Here is a 22,370-nt window from a genome sequence, read left to right as displayed (position 1 = left end):
GACTCAACTGCTGAGGTCATTAGTCCCCTAGAACTTAGAACTAGCTAAACCTACCTAACCTAAGGACATCACAAACATCCATGCCCGAGGCAGGATTCGAACCTGCGACCATAGCGGTCTTGCGATTCCAGACTGCAGCGCGAAGCGAGTCTTTTGTAGTCTAGTTGTAAGAATAATAGAATATGTGGAGCAGATAAAGGGAGGAGTTGTACGTTTCGTCACCGAATCGTTTAGTAAACACGAGAGCGTGAACCAGACTCCAACTGCAGACGCTACAATATCGCCTCCTTCCTCATATGTCGCGCGGAAAAACCGCGATGAGGAAATCAGACAAGTTATTGCTCAAGCGGAAACAACGGAGAGTCGTTCTTAGCGTGCACCATTCGCGACCGTAACGGGAAACAGGCAAATAATAGTGTTACCAGACGTACCCTCCGCTACACACCGTAAGGTGGCTTTCAGAGTATAGACGTAGATGTAGAATATTGTTTTTCATCGAGTTTTGCAGAGCTGCGACTAACAATGCCCTTCAAACTATTAAGTCTCACTGCGAAATCCGCAGATAGTGAGATAACGGGAGAAACACTGCTATATCGACTCGTAACACTGATAACAGAGGTGATGATCAGCGTGCGACTGATAACAATAAGCTTTCGACACGATCTTACGCAATGCCATGTTGTATCAGCCAGCAATCGATGTTCCTTCTAGTGACCCTATTTCGTTTTCAGTGCTTATTTTGAAGTTCTACCGTTAAAAAGCTTTCTTAGTAACAATATATTGCAGATAATATTTGTACCATATAAAAACTGACTTGTTGAGAAATTATTTAAAAACCTTTCATTTTATTACCTAACATTTACATGTTAGACAATCTTCGATCACTCTCAGATTTGTGGTCTATCCTAATAACTGTCTTTGTAGATATAATGAGTGTAACCTCGTGTTCCCGCAGAACCATAAAGAAGGACGTGCACTAGAAGCACATAGGGTACAGTGAAACATGGAGCACAGTGAAACGAAACACTTTTCCCGCAAAATATTTAAATTTGACTAGTGGCGCTCCTAGTGTGCAAACCTTAACTGCTGTCGATTTAGTTTTAAAATGTCTGCCACTGAATAGAGCTACGTTAGATCAGAGTCTTTGTTTCTTCTCGTAGAAGGTAAATCCTTGACGCTCCATATTAATCTGTACTGTTTAATTTTACTAGTATTTACAGAATATTGTGTTACGTATTTGAGAACAACATTGACTGAAGTACAAACACAGGTGAGTAGCATTAACCATCCGTGGCGATTCTTTCCCGTAATAGCTCCTTCTACTGTAGTTCCAATGATGTTATAGTGTCTCAAAATTTGTCCTACGAGTGTGTCTCATCGTATTTGGATGTGTCTCCGCAGAGGTCTAGTTTCCTGCAATCTTCTCAACACCTCTTCGTTTGTAACTCTGTGTTTGCAGCTGATCTTCACCATCCTTCTGTAGCACCAAATCTTCGGGCCTTCTAGCGTTTTCTCTTGTTTTTCTGTTGTCCAAGTTTCATATCCCTGTTAACTATCATCTATGATAGATTCCTCGAACGAAAAGCTGTGTCCAGTAGCTGGAAGAAAACCCAGGTCAAATCTGTCTACAAGAAGGATAGCAGAAGTGATCCGCAAAACTACATTCCAATATCCTTGACATCCATTTGTTGTAGAATCTTAGAACATACCCTGAGCTCAAACATAACGAGGTACGAGGTGCGACAGTAAAGTAGTGAGACTGATGTGAAAAAAATGTTGCTTACCGTTTTAGCCAAGTTTAGTGTTGTCTCCTTCTGATTGCACACACTTTTTCCAGCGCTTCTGCCATTGATGGTAACATTTATGGAACTCATCTTCTGTAATATCCTCCAAGACACTCGTCACAGCTTTTTGGACATCTTGTGTTGTTTGAAAATGGCGTCCCTTGACCGCCGTTTTGACTCTTGGAAATATAAAAAAGGCGCACGGGGCGATATCTGGTGAACAAGGTGGCTGTGGTAATCCTGATTTTTGTTTTGAGGTTAAAAATTGCTATACTGACAGAGCAGTATGGGATGGCGAATTATTGTGAGGCAGAATCCAATTATCAGCAATGTTGGCACGGACACGAAGAACTCTTTTACGAAGTCTTTCTAAAATTTCTTTGTAGTAATATTGGTTAACTGTTTGTCCAGGAGGCACCCACTCTTTATGAACAATTCATTTGCAATCAAAGAAGCACAAAAGCATGCATTTCACTTTTGACTTTGATATGCGAGCTTTTTTTGGTCTGAGTGATCCCTTTGAACAGCATTGTGAACTTTGGCGTTTTATCTCTGGATTGTACTGAAAAAACCAACATTCATCACCAGTGATAACACGGCTCAACAATTCTGGATTAATTTCCGTTTGCTCTAACAGATCGGCTGCCACATCTTTCCGTTTGCTCGCTGTTGTGGTGTGAGAGTTTTGGAGACCATTTTTGCACAAACCTTTCTCATACCAAGATCTTCAGTTATTATTAGACAAACCGTTTCTCGATTGATGTTCAGTTTTTCTGCAATCATCTTCTGCAATAATCTTCATCTTCAACATTCGTTCTGCCTTCACTAAACATTTTATGCCAATGAAAAACTTGAGGTCTTGACATAACCTCCTCTCCAAAAGGCTTCTGAAGCTTACCGTAAGTTGTCGTCATGTTTTCACCCAATTTAACGAAAAAGAAATGGCATACCGTTGCGCAATATTATGTGGTTCCATTTCCGTGATGAGAGACACAAACATGTGTTAACTTATTGCAGCAGAACTCGCGACTGAGCAGTTGCATCGATGTGCTGCTTGGACTAGAAACAGCTTATAGACCAAGGTCAAAGATATTGTGCCTATGCAAGCCTGCAGGGTTGCCACATCTTGCAAAGAAAATCAGTCTCATTACTTTATTGTCGCACCTCGTATCTCGAGTAAATCGATCTCCTCCATGCCAACCAGTATGGATTTCGAAAACATAAATCATGTGAAACCCAACTCGCACATTTCTCACTTAGCATCCTGAAACCAATGAGTCAAGGCAATCAGATAGGGGCAGTATTTCTCGATTTCCAAAAACATATGACTCAGTACCACAGATTATTATTAAAAGTTCAAATCTATGGGATATCAGACGAAATTTGTGACTGGATTAGGAATTTCTTGGTAAGTAGGATGCAGCATGTTGGCTTGGATTGAGAGTCATCCACAGACGTAGCAGTAACTTCGAGTGTACCACAGGGACATGTGCTGGTCCTTTGCTGTTCATTTTGTATGTTGATGACTTGTGGACAACGTTAATAGCAACGTCAGACAATTCGCAGATGATGCAGTTATCTACAATGAAGTACATTTAGAACGAAGCAGTAGAAATATTCAGTCAGACCTTGATAAGATTTCAATGTGGTGCAAAGACTGTCAACTTGCATTGAATGTTCAGAAATGTAAAATTGCGCACTTGACAAAATGAAAAAGACGTACTGTCCTGTGAATATAACGTCAGCGAGTCACGCAAGGAATCTGTAAACTCTTACAAATGCGTGGGTATAATACTTCGCAAGTAAATGAAATCAAACAATCAGATATGCTCAGTCGTGGGTAAAGCAGACAGCAGATTTCGGTTTATTGGTAGAATGTTAGGGACATGCAACCATTCTACAAAGGAGGTTGCTTATAAATCACTCAAGCGATCTATGCTGTAATGTTGCTCAAGTGTGTTGGTGTCACACCATATACAACCAGAAAGAGGTATTGAACGTATACAGAGATGAGCAGCATTAACGGTCACATGTTTGTTCGACCCGCGGGAGATGCTACAAAGGTGATAAAAGAAATGAATTGGCAGACTCTTCAAGATGGACGTGTAGTATCCCGAGAAAGTCTGCTAGCAGAATTTCAAGAACCGGCTTTAAATGATGACTAGGAATATATTACAACACTGTATTTATCACACACACGGGGATCGTGAGGACAATATTAGATCAGAAACAGCCCGCACAGAGGTATATCAGTCATTTTTCCCGCACTCCATACGTGAATGGAAAGGGAAAAAGACCTAATGACTAATACAGTGAGACGCACTCTACTATGCGCTTCACAGTGGTTCGAAGAGAGTATATGTAGATGCAGAAGGGAGAGCGAGAGAAAGGGATAAAGACGGTGACAGTGGGAGAGACGTCAGGAGCAAGTGCCAATAGCAGAAAAAGAATACAATGCTAAGGAGACAGGTGTAGAGAGTGGCACAGAGAAGAGACTGAATCATAGAGTTTAGAAAGTTCTGTGTCAAAAGAGCGCTGATATGTTCGCATGCGAAAATGTTTTGGAGAGGAAGGAAAAATAAGGATAGAGGTAGATGGTTCCCTACTTTTCTGTCAAAATCTTTTAAACATGGATATTTCCACTCTTTTTGTCCTCCGACAGGAGCATTTTTCCGCTGTTTTTTTTCATATAGGCCTAGATTTCTTTTCTGAATCCAGCTTTTTAATAGAAATTCAAAGCCTGTCAGACTTTGAGGGGGATGAACTTATTCACATATCTGTTTCACAATGGAATAAAATAAGTAAGTCACGCACTTCTGCAACAGACATCATTTTGTCGAAATAGCTCACGGGTGAACTGCCGGATATTAGTGTCTACTGGGCACAATATTCCGGCAAGCGACCACGTTGCCATCATCAGGTGCGCCGATGAAGTGACTGACGCGGGCCGGCGCTGCACAAACATCATTTGCATCATTTTGCAATGAAAATTATACCTGATTAAGGAGAGAACCAGAAGACATCGCTCCGATAAGGCGTCTTGTAGAAAATGTCTTATTATTGCAGGCAAAGCTTTCCCATCCTGAGAGACGAAGTAAGATTTAATGCTCGGTACAATTGTAGAATTCTTGGTGTTGCTGGATATAATAATAACCATATGGTACTGTAGTGGTTTAGAAACTGCTGGTAATTTATGTCCGCAAATTTGTAGAAATCTTTCTGTTCCTCTGTGTGTACTGTGTACATATGAAAAAAGTGGAACGTCTTCATAACAGAAGATTCTGCACTGCCGCTAAAACTGTAACAACCTCAGGGGCAAGGTCATTGTATTGACAAGTGAGGTGACACGACAGTTCGTCATTATGGGAATATATCATAAATTCAGACCGAATGAAACGCACTTGCCACAGTAAAGGGTGCCCAAACTGTCGCATCAATAAATAATGTACCTCAGTCCCACGGCAACACAGACGCGTGTTTTCACATGAAACTGATCATACGAGGGTTGACTGAAAAGTAACGCCTCCCCCTGCAGTTGACAGCATTGGATTGCGGCAGGTACTGGCTTGTTCCGTAGCCTCTTCTCAACAGCTCCAGTTGGCGGGAAGCCTTAGCATTGAACCGGTGTGTTGTTGCAGTCTAAAGTATGGAACCCTGCGCAGACGATTTAAGCAACGTGCAGTCATTGATGCCTTGACAGCAGAAGGTGTCACCCCAAAGGAGGTTCTCCAGAGAATGAAAGCAGTTTATGGTGTTTGTGTTGATGGGAGTACTGTGCGTCGTTGGACGAGTAAGTTCAAAGATGTTGAGGCGGGAATGTCTGACCTGCGAGACAAACAAAAAGTTGGACGTCCTGTGACAGCAGTCACCGAGTTTCACAAGCAAATTGTTGAAAGATTGATTCAGGACGAACGTCGCATCACTCAGAGAGAAACTGCAAGCACAATCGGCATTTCACAAGAACGCGTGGGTCACATCATTGCTTTGCTTGGCTATCGGAAAATCTGTGGACGATGGGTACCCCGGGTGCTGACTCCTGAAATGCAAGCGCACGGACTTGAAACTTGCCAGGAACTCCTCTCGCGTTACGAGAATGAAGGTGACGCCGTTCTCCATTCAGTTGTGACAGAAGACAAAACGTGAGTGCACCATAATGACTCGGAGACAAAACGTCTGCCTGTGGAATATCGACACAAAGACTCGCCCCAGGAAAAGAAATTCGAGACGCAGCCCTCAGCTGGAAATATCACGGCCACAGTGTTCTGGGACTCAGACGGTGTTATCCATGTTGATTTCCTCGATAGTGGGGCAGCAATAAATTCAGAGCGTTGCATCACAACGCTCCGAACTCTGAAGCGAAGGCTAACAAGGCTCCGAAAGGAAAAGGGAAATGTTTTCCTGCAGCATGACAATGGCAAACCACACACTTCACGTGCCACCGCAGCAGAACTTCAGAGACCGAATCTCACCACAGTACGGCATCCTCCATACGGTCCAGATTTAGCACCGTCTGACTTCCGTCTGTTCCCGATAATGAAAGACGATCTGCTGGGACATCATTATGCTTCTGATGAAGACGTTGAGAGAACTGTGAGACTGTGGTTGCGGAAACAGAGTGTCGACTTCTTCCGTGACGCCTTCAGAAAACTTGTTCATCGTTGGCAGAAATGTATCCAATTGGCTTGTGATTGTGTGTAAAAGTTAATATTGGTAATTAAAGATCACATTCTAAGGATTATTTCTGCGTTTGATTTATTAAAATATTCCCGTCCAAACCCAATTAACGAAGGTGGAGGCATTACTTTTCATTCAACACTCGTAAAGATGACGATGGCATCCTGCGATAGATTATTCCAAACGTCTAGCGCATTTTGTCACAATTCGGTAATGGTTCTCGCACACCTAGAAAACGGGTAAATTCTCACTTAATCATGTCCCACATGTGTACAGTGGCGAGGGATCCGGTAATCTAGATGCCCAGGGCAGTTACTGAACATCACGACGAGCAGTTTGCCTCACAGCAGCCGTACGTGAACGTACATTATCCTCCTCAGAAAGCACATCAGCCTCATGTCGAAGAATTGGCAGCAGGAAGGGGATGACAGCCTGAGAAATGTAGCGGACACTGGTTGCTTTACCGTGCAGAAACACCAAATGGGATCGCGAGTTCTAGCACATGGCCTCCGACACCGTGAAGCCTGGGATGGGAGCCGTGTGTCGCTGGCGAATGCTCACCAGACCCACGCCATACGCGTGTACGTCCATCACTCCCATACGTTCAGAACCTACTCCCACCACCGAAGACAGCAGAGCGCCGTTCCACTCTCGACACTTTCACGATACCAGAGTGTCCGGCGCCGTGGTATCGAGGATAGCCTGACCAGAGGCACAAGTGATCTTCATCCTGTTCCCGGATACCTTTGTGCCCGGATTTCTCCTTTCGATGATGTTCGATCAGCCACAGCTGCTTGCAAAATGCGGCAATCTTGACGTGAGTCTGTACTACACGGGTGTCCAGAATGTGGTCCACAGACGCGGGGAAGTTCCACAAACTACTGTTGAAAGCAGAGACAAACCACAGATACGTTGTGTCCATCGTATGCAGCAATCCGTCGATTCACTCATTCATCTCCTCGCAGGCACACAGTGCGACCATCTTCAAATGGATAAAACTGTTCAACGGGAGTACGTGCCCGTGGGTGGACCGTGGCTGTACCCTCAATGATAGTTGCACACACTGTTCACCTTAAACTCAGCACACTTACAGCCTGCAGCGTCAGCATAGAGGGCGCACGGACGCCTGAGTGCCATCTGATCGCCGATGACCGCGACGAATGAATTACTAACACTGTAGCATCTTAGTGTGCACGTGTTATACTCTGATGCCGCTGAACACATTCAATGAGGGCGTTGCAGTTTTTTTTTTTCGGCGTTGTATATCTAAAGGTAAAGAATAAGTTTCGTGTTGCAAGGTATGCAGTACTTTACGTGCGCTGGTCATCCATCTCCTATTTTACTTCCGTTTAACTGTCTTTTGAGAGCAGAGTACACATTCCCCCCCCCCCCCCCCCCTCCCCGCTGCGTGCAAGACCAATATCTGCATTGTCACCAGCAAAAGCCTTGCATTGAGAAGTAGTAAGGTTATGCTTGTTCGAAGTGTTTATAATGTAGGTGTCGATACTTTCTGAAGTTTTGTTCAGGCAACTTTGTAAGTCACGGACCTTAGTTTTAATACCACTGCCTTCATAACCAAACCATTGATTTACTATCAGAAAAGTTTTCAGTGCACCGTGATTACTTGTAACTGTCCCCAGGCCAAAACACGTAACTTTAGTCATTCGAAGTTTTAACAATAACATCTGGTATGAGACACAGTGACATTGTTTGTAACGTCTTCTCTTTTACTTATTCCACAAGATAAATCTTGTACAACCTCAGATTTTGGAAACAGGTTTTTATTTATTACGCTGGTGCAATCAAACGCACTGTACGAATGATGGTGGAAAACTGCGTGTATGCCAGAGTGGTTTGTGCAGCTCGGATGTTTCTCACTACAAGCGTACAGCATGAATTTCAGTCACAGAATCGTGTTTGAGCCAGATGTGCAGAGCTTAGTATCAGCATTTTATGTTTTTCTGTGTCAAAGCGTCTTTTTAAGACCATAGCATCCTAATATCCCATATAAACGTAACTATCACATACGGCGCTTTTAGCTTTGCTCGTGGTTTGTCCAGATACAAAACGTAAGTATTTTCCTTTTAATTTGTCTGAGAACTTGCACTGCCTTTTCCTCTTGTCACTACTATTTAACTGAGAAGACTTCATACTTCTTATTAGTGTGAAGCTATTTTACACAACGACAGTAATTCACAATAATTCTCAGTTAACCAGGACTTCTAGCCACAATACCATACGAAAACTCCAAATGATTGACTAATTGCCTTTTTTTTCACAGCGTGAAAAAATTGTGGCAGTGCTTGGCAAACTACAATGTCTTGTCTCGACAAGCTTGGTACTACTGCCTTCTGTATATGTTCATATCGCTATCCCAAGACATTTGTCGCCTCAGTGTAGGCCTACTCTTCCGAGCAGAAATAACTTCATCAAATTCCACAAATAATCTTTGTTCTGGAATGGTGCAGCAAGTTTTAAATGTATCTGACAGTGCAATGGTGGAGGGAAAAAGGGGAAGAGGGGCGTGAAAAGGAAGCAGTGGTTGGGAAGGGAGTGAGACAGGGTTGTAACCTATCCCCGATGTTATTCAATCTGTATGTTGAGCAAGGAGTAAAGGAAACAAAAGAAAAATTCGGAGTAGGAATTAAAATCCATGGAGAAGAAATAAAAACTTTGAGGTTCGCCGACGACATTGTAATTCTTCAGAGACAGCAAAGGACCTGGAAGAGCAGCTGAACGGAATGGACAGTGTCTTGAAAGGAGAATATAGGATGAACATCAACAAAAGTAAAACGAGGCTAATTGAATGTAGTGGAATTAAATCGTGTGGTGCTGCAGGAATTAGATTATGTAATTTAACAGCCTAAATTAGTAAATGAGTTTTGCTATTTGGGGAGCAAAATAACTAATGATGGTCGAAGTAGACAGGATATAAAATGTGGACTGGCAATGGCAAGGAAAGCGTTTCTGAAGAAGAGAAATTTGTTAACATCGAGTATATATTTAAGTGTCAGGAAGTCGCTTCTGATAGTATTTGTATGGACTGTAGCCATGTATAGAAGTGAAACATGGGCGATAAATAGCTTAGACAAGAAGAGAATGGACGCTTTCGAAATGTGGTGCTACAGAGGAATGCTGAAGATTAGATGGGTAGATCACATAACTGATGACGAGGTATTCAGTAGAATTGGGGAGAAGAGGAGTTTGTGGCACAACTTGACAAAAAGAAGGGACCGGTTGGTAGGACATGTTCTGAGGCATCAAGGGATCGCCAATTTAGTATTGGAGGGCAGCGTGGAGGCTAAGAGTCGTAGAGGGAGACCAAGAGAGGAATACACTAAGCAGATTCAGAAGGATGTAGGCTGCAGTAGGTACTGGGAGATGAAGAAGCTTGCACAGGATAGAGTAGCATGGAGAGCTGCGTCAAACCAGTCTCTGGACTGAAGACCACAACAACAACAACAACAACTGAAAAAGGAGTGCACCAGTTATAGCCGTGAGACAGTGGTGGCAGTAACTGCGCTCCATTTTCGAAAACAAGTTCCGTGACAATCCGCCACCGGTGTTCCTCGCAACGAAATATCACTTGAGACTGTAGCCACGCCCCCATCCCCCTCAAACCATCCTAAAAATTACATGTGCAGAAGGGACGATTTGTGTTTACAAACTAAATCCAAGCAACCGCAGTTTAAGAGCTCGGGAAATTTTAATATCTGTAGTCTATGCATGAAATATTTTCTGCCTTCTTTCAGTGTTTCGTTTTGTTTCAGGTGGATGAAGGACCTCTTTATTCTCGGCGCTAAAAAGGACCTGGAGGTAGATGACCTGTTTGACACACTTGAAGGAGACCTGTCAGAAGACCTCGGATTGAAACTTGAGGCGTGAGTACCAGAATTTATTCTTTCATATCGACCAATCCAGTCAGAAGAAATGAAGTTTTATTTGTTGTGTATGAATACATCAAAAACTTCATCTATTTCTCTGTGTGGTCGAAATCGCTCTCCTAACGCTGTTGCTTGCTTTCGATCGCTGGCTACTTAATTTGTGGAACAATCTATCAGTAGCGTAATTTGTAACTGAATCGTCAATTGTTGAAACCAAATGAGTAAATTTTTTATCGTTTTCAGGAGAAAAAAGATAAATACTGCCATATGTATTATTGCTACATTAGTGGAATTTTTCAAAAGTGAAAGTGACTTCGTTCTGCTTTTATAGGGAGAGAAATAGTAAACTTGGAGTACATCATTTCGATATTTAATGATTTCAAAGTTTTTCGACCTTTTGGTTTCAACACTTTACGAACATTTATTTTTTTTTTTTGCTTTTTTAGGATTTAATTGTATGAACACTTCATAATACAAGAGCATACTCTGACGAAATGGAACAAAATGAATTATTTTAACAGCAATAATGAGTCTGACATTACTTCCACTTACTTCTGTCAGGCTTCTTCTGTTTTCTTTCCTATCGCCCTCCCTTGGCCAACTCTTACTCTTTCGACCCCAATGGTATTAGGTTTCGAGGCCTGAGGGTGTCTTTCATTTCTCTTCTCTATTCTCCAACAACCAAAGTTTGACAAAGGACCCTGGAGTCTGCTCAGGCTGCCGATACCTGTTTGCATCAACAAAACTCTGGGAAACGTCCACCGAAATTTGAGAAATCAATCAGGTCTCAAGGATTTCATTGCAGCTCTGCCAAAAACCCTACTCCCACGTCCTTGAAGGCATGAGTCGTGAGACCCCTAGACAGTGTATGACACACAGTGGATACAGGCTACAAAGGCAATGGGAGAGGATGAAAGGTGAACTTATTTCCGGCGCGTTTAAATAACCGGAACATATCGGCTAAGGGAGACAACCCCGAAAGAAAATCCTGGTCCTCCTAGAAGGGGGTGGAGCAGATGGCTGGTAACCAACTCTCAGAAAACACAGACTACTTCCAGTAGCCAAATGAGCCTCGGAAACAGGACGGTCTCAAAGATAAATGACAAGGCTATGAAAAAGGACAAACGAAAATGGATAAATGGACACATCAAAGTAGCAACCTGGAATGTGAGAGGAATTTCCCAAAAGGAGGTAGAACTAGTAAATATACCAAGCGACATGAATATTGATGCTGTAGCACTCACAGAAACTAAAAAGAAATTAAGAGGAAATATATATGTAGACGATTACATTATGTTCTATAGTGGTGTTGAACAACATAAAAGAGCAAGCAAAGGTGTAGCACTACTCTTGTATAAAAAATGGGAAAAAGACAGTCAAGATCATACATACATAAGTGAAAGAATACTTACACTCAGGCTGAAAATGATAAAGGGTAACGCCACCTTTATAAGTGTATAAGCACCTGAAGAAAGGAAAAAAGATGAGTCTGAAAGCTTCTATGAAGAACTACAGAAGACTCTGAGTAAATACAGTGCTACTGATCAGATTATTATGATGGGTGATTTTAATTCCAGAATAGGAAATGTCCCAGTAACAAATGTTATAGGTCCGTTTGGAGAAATGAAAATGGAAAACTACTGAGAGATTTTGCCACTTACAACAACTTAAAAATCACAAATTCACTTTTTAAGAAAAAGTATATACACAAGTATACTTGGGCCAGCAGAGGTCTTAGATCAATAATTGAGTACATCTTAGTAAATGATAAGCTAGCGGGCCAAGTAATGGATGCAAGAGTTCAAGGAGGACAAGATATACGATCAGATCATTTCTTACTAATCTCCAGAATAGATCTTTTTTACAAAATGGAAGAAAATAACCAGACAAATAACAAACCAACAAGATCAAACAGTTTGTAAGATATACTTGCTTGAAGAGGACAGTATCAGACACCTGTACCCAAAGGAGATTAAATGAAGAACTAGCAGACTTACAAACTAAAGACTATATAGAAGAAAAATGACAAACTCTGTAGAATACTGCATCCAGAGTAGCTGGAGAAGCTCTCGGTAAAAAGAAAAGAATACAGGAAAGAAAAGGCCTAAAAATTTGGAATGAGGATATAATGAAAGCTGTCAAAGAAAAACAGGATGCATATATAAAATACTTAAGCAACCACTCTGTTGAGAACAAACAATACTATAAGGAGAAAAGATGCTAAATGCGTAGTAAGGAAAGCACATCAGAAACACTGGGATAGGTTTATCTCAGATACCGAACATGATATCCACGGAAGACAACAAATGGCATATAAGGTTTTAAAAACCTTAAACACAACAGAAAGAGAGAAGATACCAATAAATAGTATTGAAGAAGAACAGTGGATAAATCATTACAGCAAATTGTTGTATGATCATACAGCACAAGAAACTGAAATTGAACAACTAGACGAGAAAGGATTAGATGAAATACAGTCTGATGAATTAACATCTGCACTAACATCACTTAAGAACAAAAAAAGCAACAGGAAAAGACGGCTTTAATGCTTAATTATTAAAATATGGAGGAACACAACAACAGCTACATCTCTTCAACGAATGTTGGAAGAAGAAGAGTATTCCCAAAGACTGGAAAACAGCTAGAGCGATATCAATTTTTTTTAAAAGGGAGATAAAAGCCTATGCAGTAATTACAGAGGAATAAGTTTACTGGACTCAGGATACAAGATGTATGCTAAGATTTTAAATACAAGACTTAAAAACATAGCTGAAGCAGAACGGCATGAGGAACAAATGGGTTTAGGAAAGGATGGTTCACAATAGATGCAGTTTTTTTTCTACAGCAAATAATAGAAAAATGGAGAGAGCATAATAAAGAAACACACATTGCTTTTATTGACTTTAAAAAAGCTTTTGACAACGTCAATAGACAGAAAATTTAGAAATAATGACGAATCGTGGATATCCAAAACATCTAGTAAATGCGATAAAAAGTTTATATCAAGACACAAATATCACTCTAGATCTCAGTGGTAAAACAACTAATGTGATACCAACTAACAAAGGGGTACGACAAGCCTCCTGCATCTCTCCAACTTTGTTCAACATCTACATTAATGGAATCATACGTATATGGAAATCAGAATTTCAGAAAGGCATCCACCTAGACAGGAACATTCTTTTAAATAATTTACTATATGCCGATGATGCAGTGATCCTAGCCGATGAGGAAGATGACCTTCCGAAAGGAATCTACTTGCTAAAAGAAATAAGTGCAAAATTTAACATGGAAATTTCAAAACAAAAAACTAAGACAATGGCCTTCATAGGGAAAGAACCAATCAGAACCAAAATAGTGATAGATCAGAAGATTTTAGAGCATGTAAACCATTTCAGTTACCTAGGATGTGAAATGACATATGGCTATGAAATTAAGATTAATCAATTCAGTCAGGTATGTGAAACAATTAACAGAAACCTAAAAAGCAAAACAAGGAAAGACACTCAAATTAAATTTTACAAAACTACTGCAGTTCCCACATTGCTCTATGGAAGTGAGACCTGGGTGATTACCAAGAAGCAAGAAAGCCGGATTCGGGTGTTAAAGGTTGCACAAGAGAAGACAGGCTAAGAAATCAAGATATTAGAGAATAACTGCAAATCTTTAGCCTCAGTGATAAAATTCAAGATTACAGAAGAAAATGGAATGAACATCTACAAAGAATGGAGAGTGAGTGACTTCCCTTAAAGGCAAGAAATGATAAGTGCCATGGGAGAAGAGACAGAGGAAGACCCCGACAGAGATGGGTACCGTAACAGGCAATTCCTGCCTAATACCTGAAGAAAAGATGAAGATGATGAGTAACTGTGCATTAGCTATAATTTTAGTCAATCACTGGCCAAGAAAGCACTTCATAGAATGATCTCTTTGCAGCAGGTGCATATTCAATGACTTTCTTCACATCTTCCATCTTCATTCTGGAAATAGGTACTTGGTATGTTGGGTAGGCCATTGGAATGCTGCCCATTAATCCTGGAATGATGGGCTCATGTAATTTTCTTAAGTGAAAGGTATGTCTTACTCATCCATTGATATACCGAAGGCCAAACACCTCTCCTGTCTCAAGATATTGTACATTACTGCCCATTGAAGTTGCTACACCACGAAGATGATGTGCTACAGACGCAAGATTTAACCCACAGGAAGAAGATGCTGTGATATGCAAATTATCAGCTTTTCAGAGCATTCACACAAGGGTGGCGACACCTACAACGTGCTGACATGAGGAAAATTTTCAACCGATTTCTCATACACAAACAGCAGTTGACCAGCGTTGCCTGGTGAAACGCTGTTGTGACGCCTCGTGTAAGGAGGTGAAATGGATACCATCACGTTTCCGACTTTGATAAAGGTCGGATTGTAGCCTATTACAATTGCGGTTTATCGTATCGCAACATTGCTGCTCGTGTTGGTCGAGATCCAATGGCTGTTAGTAGAATATAGAATCAGTGGGTTCAGGAGGGTAATACGGAACGCAGTGCTGGATCCCAACGGCCTCGTATCACTAGCAGTCGAGATGACAGGCATATTATCCGCGTGGCTGTAACGGATCATGCAGCCACGTCTCGATCCCTGAGTCAACAGATAGTGACTTTTGCAAGACGACAACCATCTGCACGAACGGTTCGATGACGTTTGCGGCAGCATGGACTATCAGCTCGGAGACCATGGCTGCGGTTACCCTTGACGCTACATCACAGACAGGAGCGCCTGCGATGGTGCACTCAACGATGAACCTGTGTGCATGAATGGCAAAACGTCATTTTTTCGGATGAATCCAGGTCCTGTTTATAGCATCATGATGGTCGCATCCATGTTTGGCGACATCGCGGTGAACGCACATTGGAAGCATGTATTCGTCATCGCCAGACTGGCGTATCACCCGGCGTGATGGTATGGGGTGCCAATGGTTACACGTCTAGGTCACCTCTTGTTCGCACTGACGGCACTTTGAACAGTGGATGTTATATTACAGATGTGTTACGACCCGCCGGCCGAAGTGGCCGTGCGGTTAAAGGCGCTGCAGTCTGGAACCGCAAGACTGCTACGGTAGCACGTTCGAATCCTGCCTCGGGCATGGATGTTTGTGATGTCCTTAGGTTAGTTAGGTTTAACTAGTTCTAAGTTCTAGGGGACTAATGACCTCAGCAGTTGAGTCCCATAGTGCTCAGAGCCATTTGTTACGACCTGTGGCTCTACCCGTCATTTGATCCCTGCGAAAACCTACATTTCAGCAGGATAATGCACGACCGCATGTTGCAGGTCCTGTACGGGCATTTCTGGATACAGAAAATGTTCGACTGCTGTCCTGGCCAGCACATTCTCTAAATCTCTCACCAATTGAAAACGTCTGGTCAATGGTGGCCGAGCAACTGGCTCGTCACAATACACCAGTCACTACTCTCGATGAACTGTGGTATTGTGTTGAAGCTGCATGGGCAGCTGTACCTGTACACGCCATCCAAGCTCTGTTTGACTCAATGCCCGGTGTATTAAGGCCGTTATTATGGCCAGAGGTGGTTGTTCTGGGTACTGATTTCTCAGGATCTATGCACCCACATTGCGTGAAAATGTAATCACATGTTAGTTCTCTGTTGTTGTTGTGGTCTTCAGTCCTGAGACTGGTTTGATGCAGCTCTCCATGCTACCCTATCCTGTGCAAGTTTCTTCATCTCCCAGTACTTACTGCAACCTACATCCTTCTGAATCTGCTTAGTGTATTCATCTCTTGGTCTCCCTCCACGATTCTTACCCTCCACGCTGCCCTCCAACGCTAAATTTGTGGTAGCTTGATGCCTCAGAACATGTCCTACCAACCGGTCCCTTCTTCTTGTCAAGTTGTGCCACAAACTCCTCTTCTCCCCAATTCGATTCAATACCTCCTCATTAGTTATGTGATCTACCCATCTAATCTTCAGCATTCTTCTGTAGCACCACATTTCGAAAGCTTCTATTCTCTTCTTGTCCAAACTATTTATCGTCCATGTTTCACTTCCATGTCATCGGTTATTTTGCTCCCCAAATAGCAAAACTCCTTTACTACTTTAAGTGTCTCATTTCATAATCTAATTCCCTCAGCATCACCCGACTTTATTCGGCTACATTCCATTATCCTCGTTTTGCTTTTGTTGATGTTCATCTTATATCCTCCTTTCAAGACACTATCCATTCCGTTCAGCTGCTCCACCAAGTCCTTTGCTGTCTCTGACAGAATTACAATGTCATCGGCGAGCCTCAAAGTTTTTATTTCTTCTCCATGGATTTTAATACCTACTCCGAATTTTTCTTTTGTTTCCTTCACTGCTTGCTCAGTATACAGATTGAATAACATCGGGGAGAGCCTACAACCCTGTCTCACTCCCTTCCCAACCATTGCTTCCCATTCATGCCCCTCGACTCTTATAACTGCCATCTGGTTTCTGTACAAATTGTAAATAGCCTTTCGCTCCCTGTATTTTACCCCTGCCATCTTTAGAATTTGAAAGAGAGTGTTCCAGTCAACATTATCAAAAGCTTTCTCCAAGTCTACAAATGCTAGAAATGTTGGTTTGCCTTTCCTTAATCTATTTTCTAAGATAAGTCGTAGGATCAGTATTGCCTCACGTGTTCCAACATTTCCACGGAATTCGCATTAGTATTTTTCAGCTGTTACTTATTAAACTGATAGGTCGGTAATTTTCACATCTGTCAGCTCCTGCTTTCTTTGGGATTGGAATTATTATATTCTTCTTGAAGTCTGAGGGTGTTTTGCCTGTCTCATACATCTTGCTCACCAGATGGTAGAGTTTTGTCAGGACTGGCTCTCCCAAGGCCGGCAGTAGTTCCAGTGGAATGTTGTCTATTCCCGGCGCCTTGTTTCGACTCAGGTCTTTCAGTGCTCTGTCAAAATCTTCACGCAGTACCATATCTCCCATTTCATCTTCATATACATCGTCTTCCATTTCCATAATATTGTTTTCAAGTACATCGCCCTTGTATAGATCCTCTATATACTCCTTCCACCTTTCTGCTTTCCTTCTTTGCTTAGAACTGGGTTTCCTTCTGAGCTCTTGATATTCATACAAGTGGCTCTCTTTTCTCCAAAGGTCTCTTTAATTTTCCTGTAGGCAGTATATATCTTACCCTTAGTGAGATAAGCCTCTAAATCCTTACATTTGTCCTCTAGCCATCCCTGCTTAGCCATTTTCCACTTCCTGTCGATCTCATTTTTGAGACGTTTGTATTCCTTTTTGCCTGCTTCATTTACTGCATTTTTATATTTTCTCCTTTCATCAATTAAATTCAATATTTCTTCTGTTACCCAAGGATTTCTACTAGCCCTCGTCTTTTTACCTACTTGATCTTCTGCTGCGTTCACGACTTCATCCGTCAGAGTTACCCATTTTTCTTCTACTGTATTTCTTTCACCCATTCCTGTCAATTGTTCCCTTAGGCTCTGCCTGAAACTCTGTACAACCTCTGGTTTAGTCAGTTTGTCCAGGTCCCATCTCGTTAAATTCCCGCTTTTTATGCAGTTTCTTCAGTTTTAATCTACAGTTCATAACCAATAGATTGTGGTCAGAGTCCACATCTGCCCCTGGAAATGTCTTACAATTTAAAACCTGGTTCCTAAATGTCTGTCTTACCATTATATAATCTGTCGGATACCTTCTAGTATCTCCGGGATTCTTCCATGTATACAACCTTCTTTTATGATTCTTGAACGAAGTGTTAGCTATGATTAAGGTATGCTTTGTGCAAAATTCTACCAGACGGCTTCCTCTTTCATTTCTTACCCCCAATCCATATTCACCTACTATGTTTCCTTCTCTCCCTTTTCCTACTTTTGAATTCCAATCACCCATGACTATTAAAGTTTTGTCTCCCTTCACTACCTGAATAATTTGTTTTATCTCATCATACATTTCATCAATTTCTTCGTCATCTGCAGAGCTAGTTGGCATGTAAACTTGTACTACTGTGGTAGGCGTGGGCTTCGTGTCTATCCTGGCCACAATAATGCGTTCACTATGCTGTTTGTAGTAGCTTACCCGCACTCCTATTTTTTAAATTCATTATTGAACCTACTCCTGAATTACCTCTATTTGATTTTGTATTTATAACCCTGTATTCACCTGACCAAAAGTCTTGTTCCTTCTGCCACCTGTCAGTTCTAGTATAATATACTTGCCCAATGAATACCCATTTATTATTTGCATTTCTTCTTGATGTAGCAATTTTAATGGCCAGTAGCGTATTTCTTTTAAGCTACATGGAGCGAAGAAGATTTTTTATTGCGGTATTCTGTCAGTGTCTCACGGGAAACATCGCTTTTTCTAAAATATTTTGGCCACCATTTGTCGAAATATAGCATTTCCTCTCCATTAACTAATTTTACTGTCACATTCCTTTTACTGCTTATTATCAGTTCCAAGTTTCATAAGGGGTGTAAATGCGGTCACGAATTTTTATTTTCCTCATACATTGTCCAAAGTCGCGATCACACAGGAGGAATGAGTGGCCTCCCTCTGGAAATTTGTGTATTATGCTCTTGAGTATTCCTGCTTCCTGCTTGAACCATGCCCATACATATGTGTATAAATGTGTGGCTTTTGTTCTGACTGACACAGCCATGAGGAAAACAAAAGAAGATCAGTCACATTTTTACTGAGATCGCTTTTTATGTAATCAGAAACGGAAGATGCTACTTCATTCACACCTTTCTTTCCTAAGCCTTCATGGTACAAGCACACAGTGGAGCGTTCAGTTTTCAAATCATGCATGCTGAAACAGTACTGCCACTGTTGGCGCAGTTAGAATATCTGTTGGATCGGGATATGTGGAAGCGGAAAGTTTTGCATGTAACGAAAAACTATGGCTATAGAGTCATAACATTTCATTCTGCAGCTGGAAGAAATAAATAATTTAAGCCTAAGATTGGCATTGCTGGTACGAGGGTTGTTTTTTAAGTAAGGGCCATTTTTATTTTTAAAAAAAGATACAAATACTTTTGTAAAAAAACTTTTATTTTCTGATTCTACACACTTTTACCTATTTTTCTACATAGTTGCCTTGCTTATTTAAGCACTAGCCATACCGTACAACTAAGTTTTTAATTCCCTCTTCAAAGAATTCGGCCGCCTGCTCCGACAGCCAAGAGTTCACGGCCCCTTTCACTTCATCGTCGTCATTGACGCACTGCCCGCCGAAATGGTGTTTCAGGTACCGGAAAAGGTAGCAAGGTCGGGGCTGTATGGTGCATGGTCCAAAACTTCCCAGCCAAAAGAATCGATCAAATCCCGAGTCTTTTGAGAGGCGTGAGGCCCAGCGTTATCGTGCAGGAGCAAAACTCCTTTTGTCAGCATGCCGCGCCTTTTGTTTTGAATTGCTCTGCGGAGCTTCTTTGGAGTTGCACAGTAGGCATCTGAGTTGATTGTTGTTCCTCGTGGCATAAAGTCCACTAGCAAAACACCGCGCCTGTCCCAGAACACAGTTGCCATAATCTTGCACTTTGGCAGCGTCTGTTTGGCTTTGACCTTGACGGGTGAGATTGTGTGTCGCCATTCCATCGATTGTCGCTTGCTTTCGGGAGTGATATGGGATACCCATGTTTCATCTCCAGTGACAATTTGACTCAACATGTCATCCCCTTCTTCCTCATAACGAATCAAAAAGTCCAATGAAGTGGCAAATCTCTTCCCTTTGTGGTCCTCCGTGAGGAGTCTGGGTACCCACCGAGAACACAGTTTCTTAAAGTTTAGGTTTTCAGACACAATTTTGTACAAAACCGATCTTGAAACTTGTGGAAATTCCAAAGAAAGAGTGGAAATTGTGAATCTTCTGTCCTCACGAAACTTTGTTTCGACTGCAGCCACCAAATCATCAGTGATCACAGAGGGCTGGCCTGAGCGTTCTTCATCATGGACGTTTTGACGGCCATTTTTAAACTCTCTAACCCATTGACGCACTTTACCTTCACTCATGGCATTCAAGCCATAAACTTCTGTTAACTGACGATGAATTTCTGCAGCTGATAGGCTTCTCGCGGTCAAAAAACGTATCACTGACCGTACCTCACACGCGGCGGGCGATTCAATAATAGTAAACATTATAAAGTAGCACAGCGATGCGTACACGTCAGCTACAGAGCTGCAACTTGCATCAGTGTGAACGGGAAGGATGCCGGCAAGTGGCGCGGTGGCTTGTTGCGGCGTCCGTGCAAACTACGGGACTACACGCGCGAACGGCCCTTACTTAAAAAACAACTCTCGTAATATTGATTTTATTTATATCTGTACAGTTTCCTACGACTGCTCCAAGAAAGACATATTTACCAGCAAGATTCTCTAGCTGCTTTGCGTGGAACATAACCTCCTCTGTTTCGATAAGGCAGTCCTCTGGTACGAGCTGTCTTGACCTTGTTTCTAACACAATCTGCACTACTATTCTTCCTTTTTGGAGCCATAGTAATACAACCAACTGCCGCTCAGTGATCATTAACAGTGACTGTTAGTGCTACAACAAAGGAAGTTGATAATTTTATCAACAGTGTGTAGTATCGGAGCAAAACAGATTCTGTGCGGGAACGAGCAGCATCTGTTGAAGCGAAATAAGTCAGTAACTTATTTGGCTTCAACAACAAACAGCGTAAAATGCACATCCTGTTCTACCATTTTCAGGAGCAAGACGCGTTTCATTTCAGCCCCAAACGATAAACTATACTCTTAAATGTACTACGCAGTGAAAAAACGAAAACTGAAAATTTTGACTTATTTGGTTTCAACAATTTGCGATTCAATTAGAAAAGAGCCTACGTCCAGGTCTTCATTACGGCAGGTTCGACGTCCGGCACTTCCCAGGTAACTTATTTTGGAGTCACTGGAACGCGTTGGTACGGTAGATTTAATGCAGTAAACGTGTATTAAATCGCACCGTAACTGTGACCTGCCGCTATGCCGGCACTAGTCAACGCGACAGTGGGTAACCAACGTGATGCGATGTGCAGGTTTATGGGGCGAGGAACTGTCATAATTCCGTATGTGTGTTTCGTTTTTCCTAAGTCTTCAAGAAGTCCGAATTGTACGTGACACCGGAGGCTCAGGAGTATCTTCATCGTCATTCATCGCTAAATGTTTTATCATTTAATACTGAACACACGTTCACCAAGCAGCTATAATGCAGCTATTTGAACGTTGCGGCTAGCAGCAGTTGAAAACATGACGTCATAGTCATAGGGAGCGAAGTGACACTGCTACGGAGACAGACGGTAGCATCTGTTGTTTATATTAAGGCTGCGTTCACACTGCCGGCCGGGCCGGGCCGGGCTGACGCATACTGGCTCGGCTCGTGCCTAGCCAGCTCAGGCCGACGAGTAGTGCATTCACATTGCGCGCCGCGCCGAGCCGGGACGGCGAAATGGGGAAAAATCCACTTCTCCGATTTTCATGTTTTAAAAATTCTTAGCGGTATATAAGACTTCGCCACATCGTTTTATGAACTTATTTTTTCCTTAAAAGCTTTACTTACGTCGTGAAATAAGAAAAAGTCTACTTTTCGTTTCGCGTGATTTCTTAGTTTCGTAACGCTTCCCAACCGATTTTGAAGAAAGTATGCGGCTAAAAAGTCTGATTTTTGTACACGTGGTAGTGCAACATCTTAGCTTCGCATTGAATCATTTATCTTTCCATATTTCTTAACAGTCATTGTGAAATGATGCTATTTGTCAACGTTGTGCACTTGATTTACAAATCTTGTAGTGAAAAAGTTATGTAGCGGGTAGCTTACTGTTAGATCCGTTTTAGACCATACATTGTTTGGAATGAAATGTAGCTAAAAGTACCAAAAAGTTTTTGAAATGATAATGATACTGATATCTGTCTCTGGTCTCAAGTAATGCGAGCTATTCAGTGGCGTCAGTGCCGCGTCCTCAAGCCACGGAGTTCGCGCGGTTACAGCTTGGTTTAGTGTAGTCATATAATGCAGGACA

The 22,370-nt window shown here is 41.9% G+C and overlaps 1 protein-coding gene across 1 annotated transcript in view; it reads left to right on the top strand.

Moving 5' to 3' along the window:
• Positions 1-22,370, top strand: part of LOC126458619 (ATP-binding cassette sub-family C member 4-like) — a 170,416-nt gene that overhangs the window by 29,176 nt on the left and 118,870 nt on the right. The window contains exon 2 of the mRNA XM_050095785.1: positions 10,229-10,339. Within this exon, the coding sequence (XP_049951742.1) occupies positions 10,229-10,339 (111 nt within the window). The remainder of the gene's footprint in view (positions 1-10,228; positions 10,340-22,370) is intronic.

The sequence above is a fragment of the Schistocerca serialis genome, chromosome 2, assembly GCF_023864345.2.
Source record: "Schistocerca serialis cubense isolate TAMUIC-IGC-003099 chromosome 2, iqSchSeri2.2, whole genome shotgun sequence".
Taxonomy (NCBI): Eukaryota; Metazoa; Arthropoda; class Insecta; order Orthoptera; family Acrididae; genus Schistocerca; species Schistocerca serialis.
This window is presented reverse-complemented; position numbering and strand designations above follow the sequence as displayed.